General features: G+C 40.4%; 1 protein-coding gene across 1 annotated transcript in view; it reads left to right on the top strand.

The window, feature by feature from the left end:
- The window catches only part of LOC126251303 (protein kinase C-binding protein NELL1-like), a 364874-nt gene that overhangs the window by 158299 nt on the left and 186213 nt on the right, over positions 1 to 20362 (top strand). Inside the window, exons 8-9 of the mRNA XM_049951630.1 lie at positions 3162 to 3281; positions 8937 to 9197. Coding sequence (XP_049807587.1) covers positions 3162 to 3281; positions 8937 to 9197 — 381 coding nt within the window. The remainder of the gene's footprint in view (positions 1 to 3161; positions 3282 to 8936; positions 9198 to 20362) is intronic.

Genomic DNA, 20362 nt, shown 5'->3' with positions numbered 1-20362 from the left:
TACCTGACTTGCACATGAGGGGCACCATCCTACATTTTAGGGACTCAGTGAGGTTTCTGGGCCTCATTTTTGATACTAAATTGTCATGGTTGCCACACCTGAGAGATATGAAAGCCAAAACTCTCAAGGCACTGAACATCATAAAGTGTCTTAGTCACAGGCCTTGGGAAGCAGACAGAGCATGCCTGCTCCAGTTTTGTAGGGATTTCGAGCATTTGTGGCTGGACTGTGGGTGCACAGTGCATGAATTGGTGAGGCCTTTTTGTTTGAAGATCACTAATGCTGTCCAACATGAGGGGATTTGGCTGGCCATGTGTCCTTGTAGGACAAGTCCCATAGCCAGTCTCTGTGCTGAGGCTGGGGAACTGCCACCCACCATCCAGTGACAACTCTTCATGGTGCATCAGATATGTAAGTTCCTTGCAGCTCTGACTTCACCAACATACCATACTGTTGCTTTTCTGCCTCTGGAATGCCTTTTCTCCAATCATTCATGAGCTACAATACTGTTTAGGATCTGTGTGCAGTGTATGCAGGAGTCACTGGGTGTGTGTGGAGCAAGTACAACCTCATATCCAGGGTTTTAACCATCTGCCACCATGGTTACTGCAGAGGCCCAGAGTAATTTTAGATTTGGTGCAGTATAGGAGAGCTTGCACTCCTGCTTCTGTTTTTCATATGATATTTTCTGATATTTTATATGAGCACCTCAACTATGTAGCTGTCTTCATGGATGATCTAAACAGGGTGCCTCTGTTGGTTGGTCTGTTGTTTTTGCTGGATCATGTCCTCAAGGACCCATGCCCCAAGACTTCACTGTCTTTGACACAGAATTACGTGCAATTTTGAGGACACTGGAGCAGATGAGACTTTCTTCCAGTGCTAAATTTCTAGTCTGCTCCAATTCTCCAAGTGGCCTTCACTCTCTACAGTGTTTGTACCCAGTGGATAAAGTAGACCAGAATATCCAGAATGCCCTCCTCCAGCTAAAATGATTGGGAGTGAAAATGTGGATCTAGCTGCAAGAAGGCATGTCCTGATCTTCAGCTGTGTCAGTGTGCCATCCCCCTGCATGCTATAGCCTCGCAGTTGAGCTCCAGAGTCTTGTGTCAGTGAGAGGATGAGTGGCTGGAAGCAACAGAAAATAAGCTCTGTCCAACAGACAGTAAGCTCTGTATAGTAAAGCCCACAATGCAGCTGTGGCATACCTTGTTCCAGCCATGTTTTCAGGATGAGGTCCTCCTTATTTGTCTTTACATAGGCCACAGCTCTCTGGCACATTGCTTCTTGCCCTGGTGAGAGGACCCTCAAACGTGTGGTGCTTGTGACATCCAGATCACTATGGGCCACATTTTATCGGATTGTGTTTTATTTTCCAACCAATGGACCATGGTGGATTTGAAGATGGATCTGTTGTCTATTTTAGGTAACATTCATGTAAATGTGGTTAGAGTTTTGAAGTTTTGTCAGTTGTCCAATATTTATCCCAAAATTTAATGTGTTAGCAGGGTGACTGGCTCACCATGTTTTTCGTAAACATTCAGGCAGTCATATTTTTTCTGTGCCTGTGCCTTTCTTTTAGTTCCTTTGTAGTTTTACTTGTGTTTTAATTAACTGTATAGCACATTTTAGTTTTTTTTGTTTCTTAGTGCTTATGTTAATATTGTCACAATTTTATCCACACTCATTTCTTCAAATGTGTGTAAGGGCACTGATAACCTTAGCATTGATGAGGAGCCGTAAGATCCACACACACACACACACACACACACACACACACACAGGGGTGATAATGGTGAGCATGTTGTTTCATTTGATACTAATAACAGTCAAGATAAAGACTAATGGAAAATGTTTGCACTTAAGCACATAAGTGTCTAAAATGTCTGGTTTTCCCTGTTCATCTGCTAGCACAATAATTCATCCATAGACAGTTTTGAGCTGCAGATATTTGGTGACAGAACAGTTTTCAGAAGTGTATCAATGTGTTTAATTCACATAAGCCCAATAAATGGTCCCTGGCAGCCTTCACAGCCAAAAAAATTAAGATGTCAAAATAGTTTTCATTGACAATTACTTTGACACTTACTTACAATTTTGGCCAGTTGCCACAATGATTCCTTGTAAATATGATGACATGGCACTTTCTTTGTAAAACTGAAAACCACTCTGCCTTTATAGAAAAATACAATGAAAATAATATTTAGATATTAATAGTGAAGACTGTTCAGTAACAAAAAGTGGAGTAAAAAAATCAACACGAAATAAGAGCAGCAAATATGCACAAGAACCCTGTGTTTGATTAGCTGTGGGGAGGCTGGAGAGGAAATATAGAATTTTAGCACATTCATAGTATATGGATACCAGAAGAGCAGTTTGTTTAAACACATCAGTATCATTTGGAGTAAACATATTTCTAGCACTGTGGGAAACGTGCAGTTCTAAAAAATGGGTTTATGGCACTTGGGCACTTGGGCACTTGGGGACACCATGGCACCATTTGTTAATATGTCCAGAGCACTCAGTGGGTTAGCTGCAAGTTATTCTACTTTCAATGTCAAGGAAAAGTCAGTAGTCAATGGACCTCCATAACATATTTGAGGCACATTGTAGCGAGAAGTATTATAACTCTAGATGTTCTTTGAGAGTGACACTAAAGAAAAGATGTGGAAACATGTATATCCAGATAGCCTTTATCTTGGCCATCAAATTAGGAGGTGAAGTAGGATGAATAGATGAGAGAATAGTCCTTACCTCTAAATGAATTGAATCCAAGTCTGTTAGTGTAAAATTTGTCAGTATACTGTGATTTTGTATCCTCCTTTTATCCCATTTGATAATAGATTCAGAAATATTGTTTAGAAAGCTGTTAAAATATCTCAAGTGTTTTAATCAATAGTTTTGTTAGGAAATATTGGAAGGAAGTTGTCTATTATCAACAATTTTACATCCGGCTTTTGTACTTTGCTTGGTATTTTTTCTTCTGTGTGCTCCATTAATGAGAGAATGTCTACTAATGTTTTTCACTTTCTCTGTAAATACTTTTCAACAATTTAACAATATGTATTTGATGCCAGCCTTTTTATATAACAATACTGACTCTCATTATCATCTACTAACCTGTAAATGCGTGCATTTTCTTTTACTGCTGGCTTGCATAGGGGTGGATTACTGCAAAAAGGGACATATGTGCCATGAAAATGCTACTTGTCTCAACTTACAAACTACTTATGCATGTCACTGCAACACTGGATTTTCTGGAGATGGTCATTTGTGCCATGGTGAGTTTTATGTTAAAAAGTAAAGTACTGATAAATTTTCATTTAGTGTCACATAATTTGAAAATGATAATATTCGTGGACTTTACTGTAGTTTTTGTATTAAAATGGCTTTTGTAATAGTTTCAAAAATTTGTTTTTTTGTTTTGTCAGCATTTCTGTTGGAAAATAATAAACAGTGTAGATAATAATGGGTATGATATTTTGCATACCACAAGTAGAAAAACAGTACTAAATATTTTAAACCAATACTGGAATGGTCCTTGTATTACCTCCCTGTACAAATCCTATGTATTTTTGTGTTGATTCACTGTTAAACAACTCATCAAGCTTCACAGGAAACTGGGGATAACACACTGTAGTTGTTGTTATGTAGTGTTAAAAAGGGCCAATAGAATTAATTATCATTATGATTTAATAATCTGTCTCTCTCTGTCTCTGTCTCTGTCTCTCTGTCTCTCTCTGTCTCTCTCTCTCTCTCTCTCTCTCTCTCTCTCTCTGTGTTGTGTGTGTGTGTGTGTGTGTGTGTGTGTGTGTGTGTGTGTGTATGTGAGTGGCTCTCTTCTGTCTGGCAAGGTGCTCATACAGTAAGATGAAACCAGATCCTCTGCTTAACCACCACTTAAACTTAAACAATATGAGCAAGGACAGTCCAAATACAAAAGACTGTGAAATTTCAGCTTTCATGTTCAATGATTCCTATCTTGGAAATCGGGGAGGAGGAAATGAAATGAAAGTTAATGGGTCAGACGATATACAAAGTTATTCCAATGATTACATAAGGAATTTGGCAGTTTGAGCTCAATTATCAGTATGATATTGCACCCCGTTGGCCTGGATGGATGCCCTGATTCTGTTGGAATGGCATCATGAATCCATTGTGTCCTCTCCTGAAGCAAACTGGCCCAAAATTATTGTAACTGGTCTTTGATATCGCAGACTCTGGCATTGAGATGGAGCTATTGTCCAAGCTGGTCCCACACATATTCTACCGGGGACAGTTCTAGGGATCTTGCAGGTCATGCAAGTACCTGAATGCCATGCAGACAGCTCATAGAAATACATGCCTTTTGTAAATGGGTATTGTCCTGCTGTAAAATTGCACCATGATACTATTGCATGAGAGGTTACACATGAGGATGCAAGATGCCCATGACATACCATTACACCATCACAGTTCCATCAGTTACTACCAGAAGTGACCTGAAGTCATACCTGATGGCTCCTCACACTATACACCACTGTGCCTCTTGAAAAAACTGGAAGAATGGAACTTCTCCTCAGGTTGCCACCATATTCAATGATGATGGTCATCAAGGATAGTGCACTGTGAGTATAAGGATGAAATTTGGAAGCCCTGTGGATCACAGACAGGCTTAGGAATTTCTTGATAAAACTGGACCAGAGTTAGCGATGAATCTTGTCTAATATTCAGTGTCATATGAGTAAAGCTATGCTTATTTTATCGTATTCTGAAACTGAGGAGAGGAAAACATTCTTTAAATGACTTTTGCTGGTGCAAAAATTCTCTATCTAACCACTGAAGTACATTCATTGTACGAGCCAGAGTGCGGATTATATCTGCTGCTTTGTCAGGGTGAGCACAAAATACACACACACACACACACACACACACACACACACACACAAGACAGAGTGACATGTATTAAACTTTAGGCCCATTTTTGCTTGTTATTTAGGACTATAATTTGTTTTAGGCATTATGAGTTTGTGGAAGTTTTGAGATGTGAGATTATGTCTAGGAAAAATATTTCATTTGTTTTCAAAAAAATCACATGAAATGAAGGGTAGTTGAAAACTGGATGTCCTTATGGTTCCAAAGTGAAACCACCTCCTGAAAACAATTAAGGAGGGGGGGTGGGAGGGGAGGGAGGCACACAAACTATGACAAGGCACTTCAGACCGTGTGGTTACCCCATGCGGCAATTCTGCATATTAGACCACTTCATTAACTAACCTTAAATCAACTAAAACTCAAAGATGTTGACCATCCTTTGAGTGATTCTCTTCAGGGTGAGCAACTGCTATATTCTGATAATGGTCTTCTCCTATACACTGTCTTATTTCGGTATCAGATGGCCACCAATATCACATACTGGGATGCCATTGGGTGATTTGAAGTAAAGATTGTTATGGAAGGGTGACTGTATGGTAGGTTATTTCATGTGCTGCTGTGGCAGGTGATTGGTTGACAATAGAAAATCAGCAGCTTGTACCCAGGTTTAGTGTTTTCCTGCAGTGAGACATTGATGCCACACTGGCATTTTTTTTGTGGCTGCTTGTATATACTGTTGAACCCAGTTCATGTAAAGCTGCCATTTTTCAGCTATATCCATTCACACATAATGTTGTTTGGAGCTCACTCAGTTCATTTTGATGGTTATTGGAAACTGATGTACAGCAACAGACACCTCCATGTGAAATTGTACTACCATCCAGCACAAAAGAATTCTGTACTACATGTGCTGACAGCCCCACTGGATGAGTACACTGACAGCCTCCAACAAGAGCTAATAACCAAGCTCCAGATAACATTGTGAATGGATATAGCAATAGCAACATACAGTGAACTATAAGATACTGTGAAGACGAAACAGACAAAGGGACAAAAGATCCTCTTTCTGTTGCTCATTTACCTTACGTGAGAGGCATCAGCGACTGCGTAAGCAAGGTGCTGCAATATGGAGGAATTCAACCAATATTTCAGAATGGCTGCAAGACTGAAGACATGTTGAGGCCCATAAAGGATTCCAAAGATGTTCTCCACATTGCAGGCATTGACAAACTCTGACGTGAATGTGAAAAAGCCTATTTTGGTGAAATCAGGAGATGGATTAGCACTTATTATATTGCTTTAGAATCAGCATATTCTTAGAGAACCTTTGATTTGATTCTTGTTGTAAACTGTGGCACCTTAGATTAGATATTAACAATACTATTGCTGTAAAGCATAACATTTAGTGTTCATAAATATTTATTTTGTTGCAAAATCTTAAATGCATTAGGAGATGTATTCTTCTTATTATTAATTATGCTTCAGAGAAGTACAGTGCATTTACTGAAAATAGTAGATGAGTCTTTTTATGTTTCTTCAGCTGTTCCCTCAGTGATGGGAACCAACAATGATTATAACAAAATGTAAGGTGATGTGTTTCCAACAAACATCATCTTACTTGCAACTGGGGCAACACAACAGATCTACATTTACGTCTACATCTCAACTTGCAGCTGAACACTATCAGGGTTATAGCCAATCTATGAATTTTAAAGAACCTTGTATGTTTGCTTGCCCAGCTGTAGATGCAGCAGGGAAAAAATAAGAGACCATATCAAAATAATTAAGAGCTCTAACAGCGTGAATAGGGGGAACAATGATCCCAGTCCATCAGATTGTGTGTGTTCACCACCCAGAAGGTCCACATGACCCCGGTTCAACAGTATAAAGAAGAGACCACAAGAGAACAGCTGCAGCATGTATCAACAACTCACTGCAGGGAAATACTTCTTGTGGATACAAGCTGTTGATTATCAAATTGTTCAAAAGCATCCCAGAATGTGATGTCAGTAGCCACCTAAATAAGAGAGTCTATAAGGATCTTACTTTTTTAGTGTTTCATGATGACGTGGTCTAACACCCAAAATGATTCTATTGAAAATACTGAGGGATGTTTAATTGTGTTTCTTGTAAGTTACTGCTTATGCCAAAAGATGTTTACTTCAATTTGCAGATGTCAAGTATGTTAACAGACTCCAATTACACATTGTAGAACCAAATATATGAAGCTGAAACAATGTTAAGGTATAAATAAAACAAGAAATACCGTTTACACGCTAGATTCTATTCTGTATCGCTCTTTTACTCTATAAGACAGACACACACACACACACTTACACACACAACTGGTTGAGTGAATCACTTGCTTCATTTACAAAAAATTCACAGTATGTAGTTAAGAATAGTATTTTCAATAATAAGAAACTGGTGCAATACAGTAACTTTAAATCATGTCATTCATATAAAAAATGGTTCAAATGGCTCTGAGCACTACGGGACTTAACATCTATGGTCATCAGTCCCCTAGAACTTAGAACTAGTTAAACCCAACTAACCTAAGGACATCACACAACACCCAGTCATCACGAGGCAGAGAAAATCCCTGACCCTGTCATTCATATAAGTTGAGGCATGCTGAAAAGTAATGTCTCCTAAGTTTTTGTTCTGTTCTCAATGTCGGTTGAGGTATTATATGTTGTGCTTATTACTCAGCTGACTTTCCCATTTTTCTGATGCACGTTACAACCCAATGCTGGTAGAGGACTTCAGATTGTCATGTACAACATGGCAGTGTGTAATGTAACTATGTTGGTGCATGAGAAACAGTGTACTGTAATCATGTTTATAACTGCAGAAAATGTGCCTCCAATTGAAATTCGTGGAAGAATGAAGGCTGTGTACGGTGATGATTGTCTTGACATTGGTGATGTGTCATGTTGGGTTGTTCATCCTCATAATGAGGAAATGGTGGGGCTATTCTGTGTGTGACAGAGCTCAGAGTGGACAACCGCATGTGGCAACTAATGAAAGTTATCACAATCAAGTTGATGATCTCATCAGAGAAAATCATCAGATAATACAGCTCTCAGGTAACTGTGGCATATCTCAAGAATGTGTACAAGCCATCATTGCAGAACTGCAGTACAGAAAAATGAGTGCATGTTGGCTACCTTGAATGCTCATTCCTGACATGAAACATAGGAGGTAGGACGTCTGTCAGCAATGTCTTTTACATTTTGAGCATGAGGCTGATGGGTTCCTCAACAGCACTGTAACAAGTGATGAAAATGCATTCACCATTTTGACCTAAAAAAAAAATCATCATTGGAGTTCTACCACGGAGGATCACTGACACCAAAAACATTCAAGATCATGCTATCAGCAATGCTCACGGAGTTCTTGGATGTTCAGGGTGTGGTGCATTTGGAATTCATACCTAAAGGCACCATCATAAGCCCAGCAAGGTACTGCAGGACCCTCAGAAACCTGAAAGAATAAATTTGAAGATTTTGTCCACACATGGAGCACCCTCTCCTTCAACATGACAACGCCAGACCACACATGAGTGCTGTGACACCTGCAACAATTACAAATCTTGGGTTCACTGTTATCTATCATTCACCATGTAGGCCATATTTGGCCCCTTCAAATTTTAATCTGTTTCAGAAACTTAAAGTAAACATTTGAGAACTTCATTTTGATAGTAATGAAGCAGTGCAAGCAGAGGTGAGGTTGTGGAATTATCAACATAGCCAAACATACTACAGTGCTGGAATCAGCAAACTGGTCTCTCACTGGGAGAAATGTGTTCACTGCCATGTTGACTATGTTAGAAAATAAATATGTAGACATGAAGAATAAATGTGTAGAATGTCAAGAAAGCTTGTTTTATTTAAAAAGCTTTAGGAGTGTTCACATAAAAAATTCAAAGACTTTACTTTTCATTATGCCCTTGTAACTCATTTTTGTATTTCTCTTTTCAGTAAGGGGAATGATGGTGATTTTATGAACATAAAAGATTTTTTCACAAATGCATTATGATTCTGTGCCATTACCTAATATTTTTCACACAATTTCAACAGATGTGGATGAATGCCAGCAAGAAGGTGGACTCGATGGACATCACTGCCATTCCAATACTCGCTGTGTCAACACTCCAGGCTCTTATGTATGTGAATGTTTGCCTGGTTATCGACGTCTTGATAAGTTCAATTGTGTGGAGTTGGATGAATGTAGCACAGGAGAACATGGATGCCATAGCCATGCTTCATGTGTCAACACACTGGGAAGCTACCGCTGTCAATGCCAGCAGGGCTATGAAGGCGATGGATACAACTGTAAACGTCAGTAATAACATATTATTTATTTACCTTCTAGAGCTTGGTAAAATTAAAAATTTTCAATTCATTTTGTCCTTCCCTTTCATGATATTACTTTCTGCATGTTGAATTTAGAACAGACTTTTCTTCCATTCTGATTCATGACTTAACGACATCTTGTTGTTACTAAACTCGTTATTTTTTTACTTAATCACACATTATACCACCACGCCTTTTTTTTGTGTGTGTGACTATGGAGAGTTCGGATGACTAGATTTTAACTGTTACTTCTGGTACATACTCAAAGTCAATATTACCAGTATTTTAAAATTTGGCTTCAAATCTCACACCACCTTTTGAAAAGCATTATAGTCTGATTGTATTGACATGTAAGATAACTAGTGCAGGATGTTTCAGTTGATTTGTTCATTCATTTATTCACACATAATGTTCCAGAAATCCAATCATGAAAGGGAGCATTCACGGATGTAGAACAAATCAAGTCATACATTTATAGGCAAAAGCAAGCTCGGCAGGCAGCAAGTTATGACGAGTACTGGTCAACTCATACTTATGATTATAGGAACTACACTGTGTTGCTGTATACACAGTTGAGGCAACACATTATGACCACATGCCCACCTTAGTGGATTCTGTGTGGCGTGGATTTGATGACTTTGTGGCAGGTTTATGGATATGTATAACAGCAGCTATCTATTCATAGGTCACACAGTTCCTGTAATTCCAGGTGGTTTGTGGGTTCAAAGCTGACTACTCCTGATAGTGTTCCAGGTATGTTCCATTGAGTTAAGATGGTGCAGGGGTGCAGGTGGTCAATAATGACATAGTTGACAGCTGTCATGGTGCCTTCAGTTGCCACCACAGGCCACACAGAAGCCCAGGTGAATGTCCACCATAGCACAATACTGCTCCCACTAGCCTGTGTCCATCATACAGTGCATGTTTCAAGCAGCTTGTATGATGGCGTTTCCTGACACGAGAATCAACCTGCTGCAACAAGAAACATGATTCATCTGACCAGGCAACATGTTTATATTGATCCATATTGCACCCTTGATGATCCTGTGCTCTTTGCAATCAAAACTGACGAGGTCTATGTAGCAACATGTGAAAACATTGGGGTCATGTCCTGCAGCACCCCACATTCAACAATGTAACCTGTGTGGTGTGCTTGTATGAGCATTGTATTCTGTCATCTCATCTGCCACAGATTGCCACCTATCCTGCTATATCAAGTGGGTACACATTCAGCCTCCATGTTCTGTGATGATATGTGGACATCCAGCACCATCTCACAGTTTCACTCTCGTTCAACCACTTTTCATAGGTACTCACAACAGTAGCATGTGAACAAGTGACCAGCTATGCTATTTCTGAGATACTCATTCCCAGGCAACCAACCAAAAGAATCTACCTACTTCATCTGAGGTGAGAAGAAGTCTTTGCTGCATGGATAGTGGGGGTGCAGAAGAGGCATGGTGTGGGGAGGCAGAGGAATAGTAGGATAGGGATGATGTAAGATACTAGTGCTGTCTGTGAGAGCATGCATGGACGTGGTGGTACTAGCTCTAGTCACCACCACATAGCTGCAAGCTTCCAAAGGCAGCTATAGCATCTTCCCCCCACCCCTGTCCTACTATATTTTGTACTCCCCATCCCACGCCTATTCTGTTCCTCCATCACCCATCCTAACATTATTTGTTGCTCACCTTAGATGCAATCTCAACTGGACATTAGCTCCTAGTCATGATAGTGGCTATATGTATGTGTGCCGTGAATGTGTGAATGTTCTTTTTTTCCACATCTGATGAAGGACTTAGTGTGATAGCTAAATATCGCCTAGCAGTCTTTTTTCAATGGGTCTGTCTGCCACCAATGCCTTCTCCATGTGGTAGTACAATTAATCCTTTTCATATTGCTGTTATTCCATCCTGGATTTTCCATTGTTTGATTTAGCCCTTTGCCAAAATTGCTAATGTCCATTTCTGTCCTCATTTCTGACCCGTGGTATCAGTAGCAAGATTCCCCATTTTTTTCTGTGCTACCAATACACTTTCCTTACATTGTCTTGTGCTCACAGCACTACCAGGCAGCATTGAGTCTTGCAGTGGGCTGTTGTTAATTAGGGCTTTGGCTCATCAGTGTATATTTGTATGTACATTTGGAGAAAATCGGTTACAAGTACTTTAAAAAATGCCACTGGCCTTTCTCTTACAGTTTTTTAACTATTAACTGTAGGCATATTATGAAGTTCTATATAAACTAGTACTTCATACTAAGTATTTATGTAACTTTACTAATTTCAGATACCACTGTCAGCGAACTATGCTTTGTAGAAGACAGAAACCTGTTTAATATGAACATTAATACTAACTAAAATTTACATTTCAGAATGCAAATATTCTGTTAAATTGTGGAAGAAGTGTATAATAAAGCACTCATTTACTTTGTTTTTTAATATTGCAGGAATTTCAGTTTGATGTCTGTTGGCTAACATGATGATATATCTTGTATGTAGTAAGGGTAACACCATCAGCTTCATTTATTTGTTTTATTGATGTGCAACCATTTTTGGTGTTACAGTACACCATTTTCAGCCCCCTCTATGACTCTGGGTTATCTAATTGATACCAGGAATCACATACTTCCTGTAGGAGGTCAAAAGCATCAGCAGCTGCTAAACTGAAGCATCTTATTGTGCATGGCGTGTATGATGTAATAAACTTTCCTGTCATGTAAAATAAACAAACCACACACATAAACAATGCATACCATGAAAATGACTTATTGTTGTTATGTTGTCAACTGAAGTAGTCACCTGATGGAAGGTGTGTCCAAGGTCAATCTGTGATTGGCTGTTGCTATGGCAGCTTTCCTGTAAACAACTAGCTTTCAATCACTCTGTTATTTTAATCCAGATACAGTCCACATGTTGAGTCATAAAGACTTCAATTAACTCACAAACATGTGAAGCCAAAAAAATCCAAGTGCCTATGAACTTAAAGATCTTTAGTCATTTCTTGGCAAAATAAATTATTATATAAAATTTATAACAAATTCCACCAGGCTCCTTAATAGTCTACACAAAAAATGTGCAAAATATGAATGGTCATAGTAGTTTCAGGAGGCTTGTCATAGGTTAGAACATTAGTTAAAAGTCCAATTCTTGTCTAGGGACTTATGAACCATCAGCGCCATTATCCTGGTCACCACATCTCAACATCCTCACAAAAACGATGATGTATGGTACAGCCCATCACCCATGTCTCTAAAACACTCACTTTGGCCCAGATCAGTTACCCACAACTCAAATTAAAAAAAAAAAAAAGAATACCAGTAGCTACCATATTGGCACCAAAAAATTTCATACATTTCTTTACAGCAAAAAATTTCATTTCATATTGGACCATACACCATTAATTTCATTGTTCAGTCTTAAAAACTGCCTCCTAGAAAAAATGACACAAAGCCTACAACATGTGGCCCTCTTCCTCAGCAATTACAGTTATTCAGTTGACTACACTGACAGTACACTGTGATAACTCAGATGCCCTATCCAGACTATAAGTGATACTGAATTAGAAAGTAACTTTCATATGATGTGCCATTGCCAATATGCAATGAGACAAACAGAAATAACACTTTTATTCATAGACAGTAATTACATTGAAGTCCTCATGGTGGTCCCCTGGGTATTACAGAAGGTGGTACATGGTCCTTAATAGGGTGTGTCACCACTAAGGATCGCAATACATGCTCCACAGATTGCCCCCATGCTGGCCACAAGGCTGGTAAGGGGGACTTGTGGTAGGGTGTTCCTTACCTCCAGCTGCACAGTTGACAACTGCTAGATGTTCATTAGTACACACGGGTGCACTGCAGTACATCTATCCAACACATACCCCATCTGCTCAATGGGATTTAAGTCAGGTGAATGGGCAGGCCAGTCCATTTGCTGAATATCCTCTCATTCCAAGAGCTCCTCTGCCTGCACAGATCAATGCAGTCATTCATTGTCATCCATAAAAATTAAGTCAGGGCCAAATATACCCCTGAGAACATGTACATGTGTAAAGAGTACAGTGTTATAATAACACTGAATAATTTGTGCACTGTGTTTGAAGATTTGGGGATTAGTATGCCCATGCACCATGATGCCTTGCCACACCATAACGTCGGGTGCATTAGGTGCCTTAATTTGGTGAGAGGGGCAACACATAATGCACACAGAAATGTTATTGAACATGATGGTTTTTGTGAGCTGTATGCTGAGGTGAGGCATAATGTTGCATGGGCATAATGGCCTCCAAATCTTTCAACACATTACACTCAATGGTCACCTTTATTGTAACACTGCAGTTGTTCCCCACATGCATCTTCTCAGTGGTGCATTTGGCCCTGATTTCAGTTTTCTGGATAGCAGTACAAGGCCACATGAAACTGTGTAAGTGGAGGAGCTATTCGAACAAGAAAATATTGGCTGAATGAGCAGGCCTGCACACTCCCCTAACTTAAAACCCACTGAGCACATGTTGGATGCACTGTGGAGATGTACTGCAGTGCATGTACCAGTAACCATTCAATTATCAACCACACTGTTGATATGCCCTACCACAAGAATGCTTTACCAATCTTGTGGCCAAAAGGTTAGCACATTGCAGAGCATGTATTACCTTCCATAGTTGGCACACACCCTATTAGGAACCACGTCCCACCTTTGTAATGTCCAGTGGTGACTTCAGTGTAATTATTCTGTTTGAAGAAATGTGTCATTTCTGTTCATCTCATTGCAAATTTCATTTAATTACCATCTATACTGTACTGTAGCAGTTCTTTTTAGGCATTGTCCAAGTTTCATCAAGCAATGTTACTTGGCAATGACACATTATGTAAAAGTTTTGCACATCACTATAGATGACACCTTACGGAACACCCTACAAGTGTTTCATGTCACTGTATCCATAATATCGAAAGCTGTATCTGAGGACCCTATCCCCAAACAAACTAAACTAAACTCCTCCTGAACAGGCCATGAAGGCCCAACAGTACCGACCGGCCTCCGTGTCATCCTCAGACCATGGGTATCACTGGCTGCGGATGTGGAGGTGAATGTGGTCACCACACCACTCTCCCGGCCGTATGTCAGTTTCCGAGACCGGAGCCACTACATCTCTATCAAGTAGCTCCTCAGTTTGCCTCACAAGGGCTGAGTGCACCCCGTGTGCCAACAGTGCTCAGCAGACCGGTTGGTCACCCGTCCAAGTGCTAGCCCAGACCGACAATGCTTAACTTCGGTGATCTGATGAGGACTGGTGTTACCACTGCGGCAAGGCCATATTCCCAAACAAGTTAAGAAATATATTCATCAAGGTTGGACAGAAGGCCTCCCACCTAACTTTCTTCCAGAACTCCACACATATTTTTCCCTGAAAGCAAGGATTTATGTTGTACAATGATGCTGACATCAGATGCCAATGACTTCCGGTGGTGTCATCCTGTTTCCACTGCATCATTAAGTCATAAACCTCCTGTATGCTGACCCAGGGGGTGACACACATGAAGATGCTTACAGGGTGGCATGCCTACTGTCCAAGCATCATGTAAGATACTGAGAGGACAGCCTACTCCAGCAAGAGCTGTCGGTCAACCTAGTCAGGACCCCTGCAACTGTTCCAAGCCTGGCTAAATGTGCTGTATCCATGGCAGTGCATTCATCTGGACTTTGCCGTCCCTTTGCTCACAGAGATGTGGCTCATCATGATAGACTCATTTTCGATGTTTCTTACATAGTTCAAAAGTCAGATACCAGAGCAAGAGAGACAATAAGTGCCTCGTGGAAAATATTTTTCATTAGAGAGGTCCAATAAATGATCATTTTGGATAATAGTCCTCAGTTTTCTCCAGTATGTTTCAAGAATTCTGCTCTTGGAATGGAATAAAAACACCTGCCAAAGGTGCCATACCATCCAGCCTCCAACGATGAAGCTGAGCAGTAGGTCTGCACCTTTAAGGTGTGGGTGTGGAAGATGGTGTCGGGTGTGACAAGGCTCAGGTCCTGACCCACTTCCAGCTTCCTACATGACCACACCACCAAAACAAGGGCATACTATGGTGCAACTGCTGCATTGTAACTAACACCAGACCTTCTGTAAGCTCCTGCATCTACAATATGCTCGCACCATCCCATCCATTGCTGTTGCTACTCACTGGACGCAGAGGTTTGAGATTACACCTTTGGGGGGTCCAGGATAAGTACCAGAAGTCATCAGAGTCACTTGGTGATGACAAATGTTCACAGTGGATGGCAATGTCATCATGCTGGTACAACACACCAACCAGCTACACCCACAATTAGCAGTCTCCATCTCGAGACCACCAACAACATCACTGTAGCTGGCATGATACAACTGCATATGCCATCAGAACTGTTTCCCCATCAAATGGGATCCTTTTCCACCTCAAGCATCTGTCTTCCAGCATGGACCCTGGAGACCAGACCGAGCGAGGTGGCGCAGTGGTTAGCACACTGGACTCGCATTCCGGAGGACGACGGTTCAATCCCATCTCCAGCCATCCTGATTTAGGTTTTCCATGATTTCCCTAAATCGTTTCAGGCAAATGCTGGGATGGTTCCTTTGAAAGGGCACGGCCGATTTCCTTCCCAATCCTTCCCTAACCTGAGCTTGCACTCCGTCTCTAATGACCTTGTTGTCGACGGGACGTTAAACACTAACCACCACCACCACCGGTAACCAGGCCCCAACATCAGCACCACACCTCCACCACAGGCATATAATATGGCAACAACAGATGTAAAAATGGACAATGAAACTTCAGCTGACTTGCCCACCTCATGCCTTCCACTACTGATTTGGTGATCACAATATCAAATTCATTGCATTCTATTAGGAAGTTTGTGCACCATGACAACCCAACAAGTATGGCAAACAAGGGAATCTCCAGCACGGGTCACTTAATCTTGAAGCATTCTTTTATCATTATTGCATATCAGTTTCAATCACAGAGTGATCACATTCAGTGCTAAAATAAAAATAAAACACACAAAATCAAATGTAAATGATCAATGCACAAACATGTGAGTCATTTTACAATAGAGAACATTGCGTTTTACAAGATAAGTCTTGGTATGTACTATATCATGTAAAACTCAATGTTCTTTATTGTAAAATGACACATATGTTTCCACATTGATCATTTAGGTTTGAATTTGTGTGTTTTTATTTTTATTTTAGTAAGGAAGATGATCACTCTGTGACTGAAATTGATATGCAATAATAATTTAAAAAAAGGGTTTCAAATTTATGTGACCAATGCTGGAGTCTCCCTTGTTTGCAACACCAAAAGGGACACTTCTGCCCCACATGCCATTTAAAGGGGGAGCCATGCTGTATTTCTGTAGTCCTTCAGTGATGTCAGTACCCTGTTGTGTCGGTTATCAGTGACTTCTGTAGCAACCAATAAGAAGCACCAGTGGACTGTCACGTGGGCATGGGTGCTTATGTCAAGACAGAGATAAAACCTGATTGCTGTACCACTGTAAGACACTTCAAACCAAGCTGTGCTAAAGTTGCTACCTAACTTGCACTGTACTTTCATGACTTGGTTTGTTACTTGATTTCGAGAGGGCTGTGTTTTGATTGATTTTCTATGAATTATTGGTGGATTTACTTGAACATGGGCTATATGTATTATTCTCTTGGAGTTTGCTACAATTTATGACAACCCGGTGCTGGCTGGAACTGTGAACTATCAAGTAATTATGACAAATCATATTTTGGTATAAAGAAGAGTGGTTTGAACTATTGCAGATGTATAAAAATAGGAAAAGCTTTATTTAAAAAATAAATAAAAAAACGATTGAACCTCTTACATCATTACAGCAGACGGCAAATAAAAATGCTTTTCTATAAATTTCTCTGGATAATTTATGTTCATCTTCAAGAGTCTGTTAATTCATTTCCTTCAACAACTCCATGACAGTGTCCCATGGATCAAACAAACTTGTGACTATCTATGCTGTCCTTATCTATATATGTTCAGTATCCCCTGTTAATTCTACTTGCTTCAGCTCCCATACACTTCAGGATGGGTCGCATGAGTGATTTGTAAACAATCTCTTTTGTAGACTAATTGCATTTCCCCAGTAGTTTACCAGCAAAACAAAGCCTACCACCTGCTTTATTCATGACTGAACCTATGTGATCATTCCATTTCATATCCTTGCAAAGTTTTACACCTAGGTATTTGTAGGATTTGGCCAGTTACAGCTGTGACTCATTGATAGTATGTAGTATTTCTGCTGACTGTAGTGATGTTTCTAAGAGAATAATAACTTTTGTGCTGACCTGATAGGATGACCCTAAGGTTATCTTCACGATAAATAAATGACCCAGATGTACTCTGTCATGTGGATATTTTTCAGTGCACAAGGTGTGGGCTACATCTATTTGCTAAACCCTACCACAAAGTCACACTTGCCATATTGCTTGATGGAGTAATAGTCCTTCATTGCTAACAAAATTTTAAAAAGAGAAAGGGAAATGTATTGAACTATTTATATGTACAGACAACTAGTAGCAGTAAACACAATAGTGAAATCATTTGTGTATGTAGGAAAGAAATCAAAAAACATACATTCTACCAGAAATTTCCTTACTGATGGACACTTTTTTCTATCTACATCTACATCTACATTTATACTCCGCAAGCCACCAAACGGTGTGTGGCAGAGGGCACTTTACATGCCACTGTCATTACCTCCCTTTTCTGTTCCAGTCGTGTATGGTTCGCGGGAAGAACGACTGTCTGAAAGCCTCCGTGCGTGCTCGAATCTCTCTAATTTTACATTCATGATCTCCTCAGGAGGTATAAGTACAGGGAAGCAATATATTCGATACCTCACCCAGAAACGCACCCTCTCGAAACCTGGCGAGCAAGCTACACCGCGATGCAGAGCGCCTCTCTTGCAGAGTCTGCCACTTGAGTTTGCTAAACATCTCCGTAACGCTAGCACGGTTACCAAATAACCCTGTGACAAAATGCGCCGCTCTTCTTTGGATCTTCTCTATCTCCTCCGTCAACCTGATCTGCTACGGATCCCACACTGATGAGCAATACTCAAGTATAGGTCGAACGAGTGTTTTGTAAGCCACCTCCTTTGTTGATGGACTACATTTTCTAAGGACTCTCGCAATGAATCTCAACCTGGTACCCGCCTTACCAACAATTAATTTTATATGATCATTCCACTTCAAATTGTTCCGCACGCATACTCCCAGATATTTTACAGAAGTAACTGCTACCAGTGTTTGTTCTGCTATCATATAATCATACAATAAAGGATCCTTCTATCTAAGTATTTGCAATACATTACATTTGTCTATGTTATGGGTCAGTTGCCACTCCCTGCACCAAGTGCCTATCCACTGCAGATCTTCCTGCATTTCGCTACAATTTTCTAATGCTGCAACTTCTCTGTATACTACAGCATCATCTGCGAAAAGCTGCATGGAACTTCTGACACTGTCTACTAGGTCATTTATATATATTGTGAAAAGCAATGGTCCCATAACACTCCCCTGTGGCACGCCAGAGGTTACTTTAGCGTCTGTAGATGTCTCTCCATTGATAACAACATGCTGTGTTCTGTTTGCTAATAACTCTTCAATCCAGCCACACAGCTGGTCTGATATTCCGTAGGCTCTTACTTTGTTTATCAGGCGACAGTGCAGAACTGTATCGAATGCCTTCCGGAAGTCAAGGAAAATAGCATCTACCTGGGAGCCTGTATCTAATATTTTCTGGGTCTCATGAACAAATAAAGCGAGTTGGGTCCAACACGATCGCTGTTTCCAGAATCCATGTTGATTCCTACAAAGTAAATTCTGGGTTTCCAAAAACGACATGATACTCGAGCAAAAAACATGTTCTAAAATTCTACAACAGATCGACGTCAGAGATATAGGTCTATAGTTTTGCGCATCTGCTCGACGACCCTTCTTGAAGACTGGGACTACCTGTGCTCTTTTCCAATCATTTGGAACCTTCCGTTACTCTAGAGACTTGCGGTACACGGCTGTTAGAAGGGGGGCAAGTTCTTTCGCGTACTCTGTGCAGAATCCAGTGGACTTTCCTCTGTTGAGTGATTCCAGTTGCTTTCCTATTTCTTGGACACTTATTTCGATGTCAGCCATTTTTTCGTTTCTGCGAGGATTTAGAGAAGGAACTGCAGTGCGGTCTTCCTCTGTGAAACAGCTTTGGAAAAAGGTGTTTAGTATTTCAGCTTTACGTGTGTCATCCTCTGTTTCAATGTCATCATCATCCCGGAGTGTCTGGATATGCTGTTTCGAGCCACTTACTGATTTAACGTAAGACCAGAACTTCCTAGGATTTCCTGTCAAGTCGGTACATAGAATTTTACTTTCCAATTCACTGAACGCTTCACGCATAGCCCTCCTTACGCTAACTTTGACATCATTTAGCTTCTGTTTGTCTGAGAGGTTTTGGCTGCGTTTAAACTTGGAGTGAAGCTCTCTTTGCTTTCGCAGTAGTTTCCTAACTTTGTTGTTGAACCACAGTGGGTTTTTCCCATCCCTCACAGTTTTACTCGGCACATACCTGTCTAAAACGCATTTTACGATTGCCTTGAACTTTTTCCATAAACACTCAACATTGTCAGTGTCGGAACAGAAATTTTTGTTTTGATCTGTTAGGTAGCCTGAAATCTGCCTTCTATTACTCTTGCTAAACAGATAAACCTTCCTCGCTTTTTTTATATTCCTATTAACTTCCATATTCAGGCATGCTGCAACGGTCTTATGATCACTGATTCCCTGTTCTGCACTTACAGAGTCAAAAAGTTCAGGTCTGTTTGTTATCAGTAGGTCCAAGATGTTATCTCCACGAGTCGGTTCTGTGTTTAATTGCTCGAGGTAATTTTCGGATAGTGCACTCAGTAAAATGTCACTCGATACTCTGTCCCTACCACCCGTCCTAAACATCTGAGTGTCCCAGTCTATATCTGGTAATATCACACACTGTCATGACTGAAATTACAAGTCAACATGAATGATGCAACTGACATACCATGGTGACTGAACACCAAAGCAGCGACTATGCTCATATCTACTGCCAGTTGTCTTTCAGTT

Source organism: Schistocerca nitens, chromosome 4 (genome assembly GCF_023898315.1).
Source record: "Schistocerca nitens isolate TAMUIC-IGC-003100 chromosome 4, iqSchNite1.1, whole genome shotgun sequence".
Taxonomy (NCBI): Eukaryota; Metazoa; Arthropoda; class Insecta; order Orthoptera; family Acrididae; genus Schistocerca; species Schistocerca nitens.
This window is presented reverse-complemented; position numbering and strand designations above follow the sequence as displayed.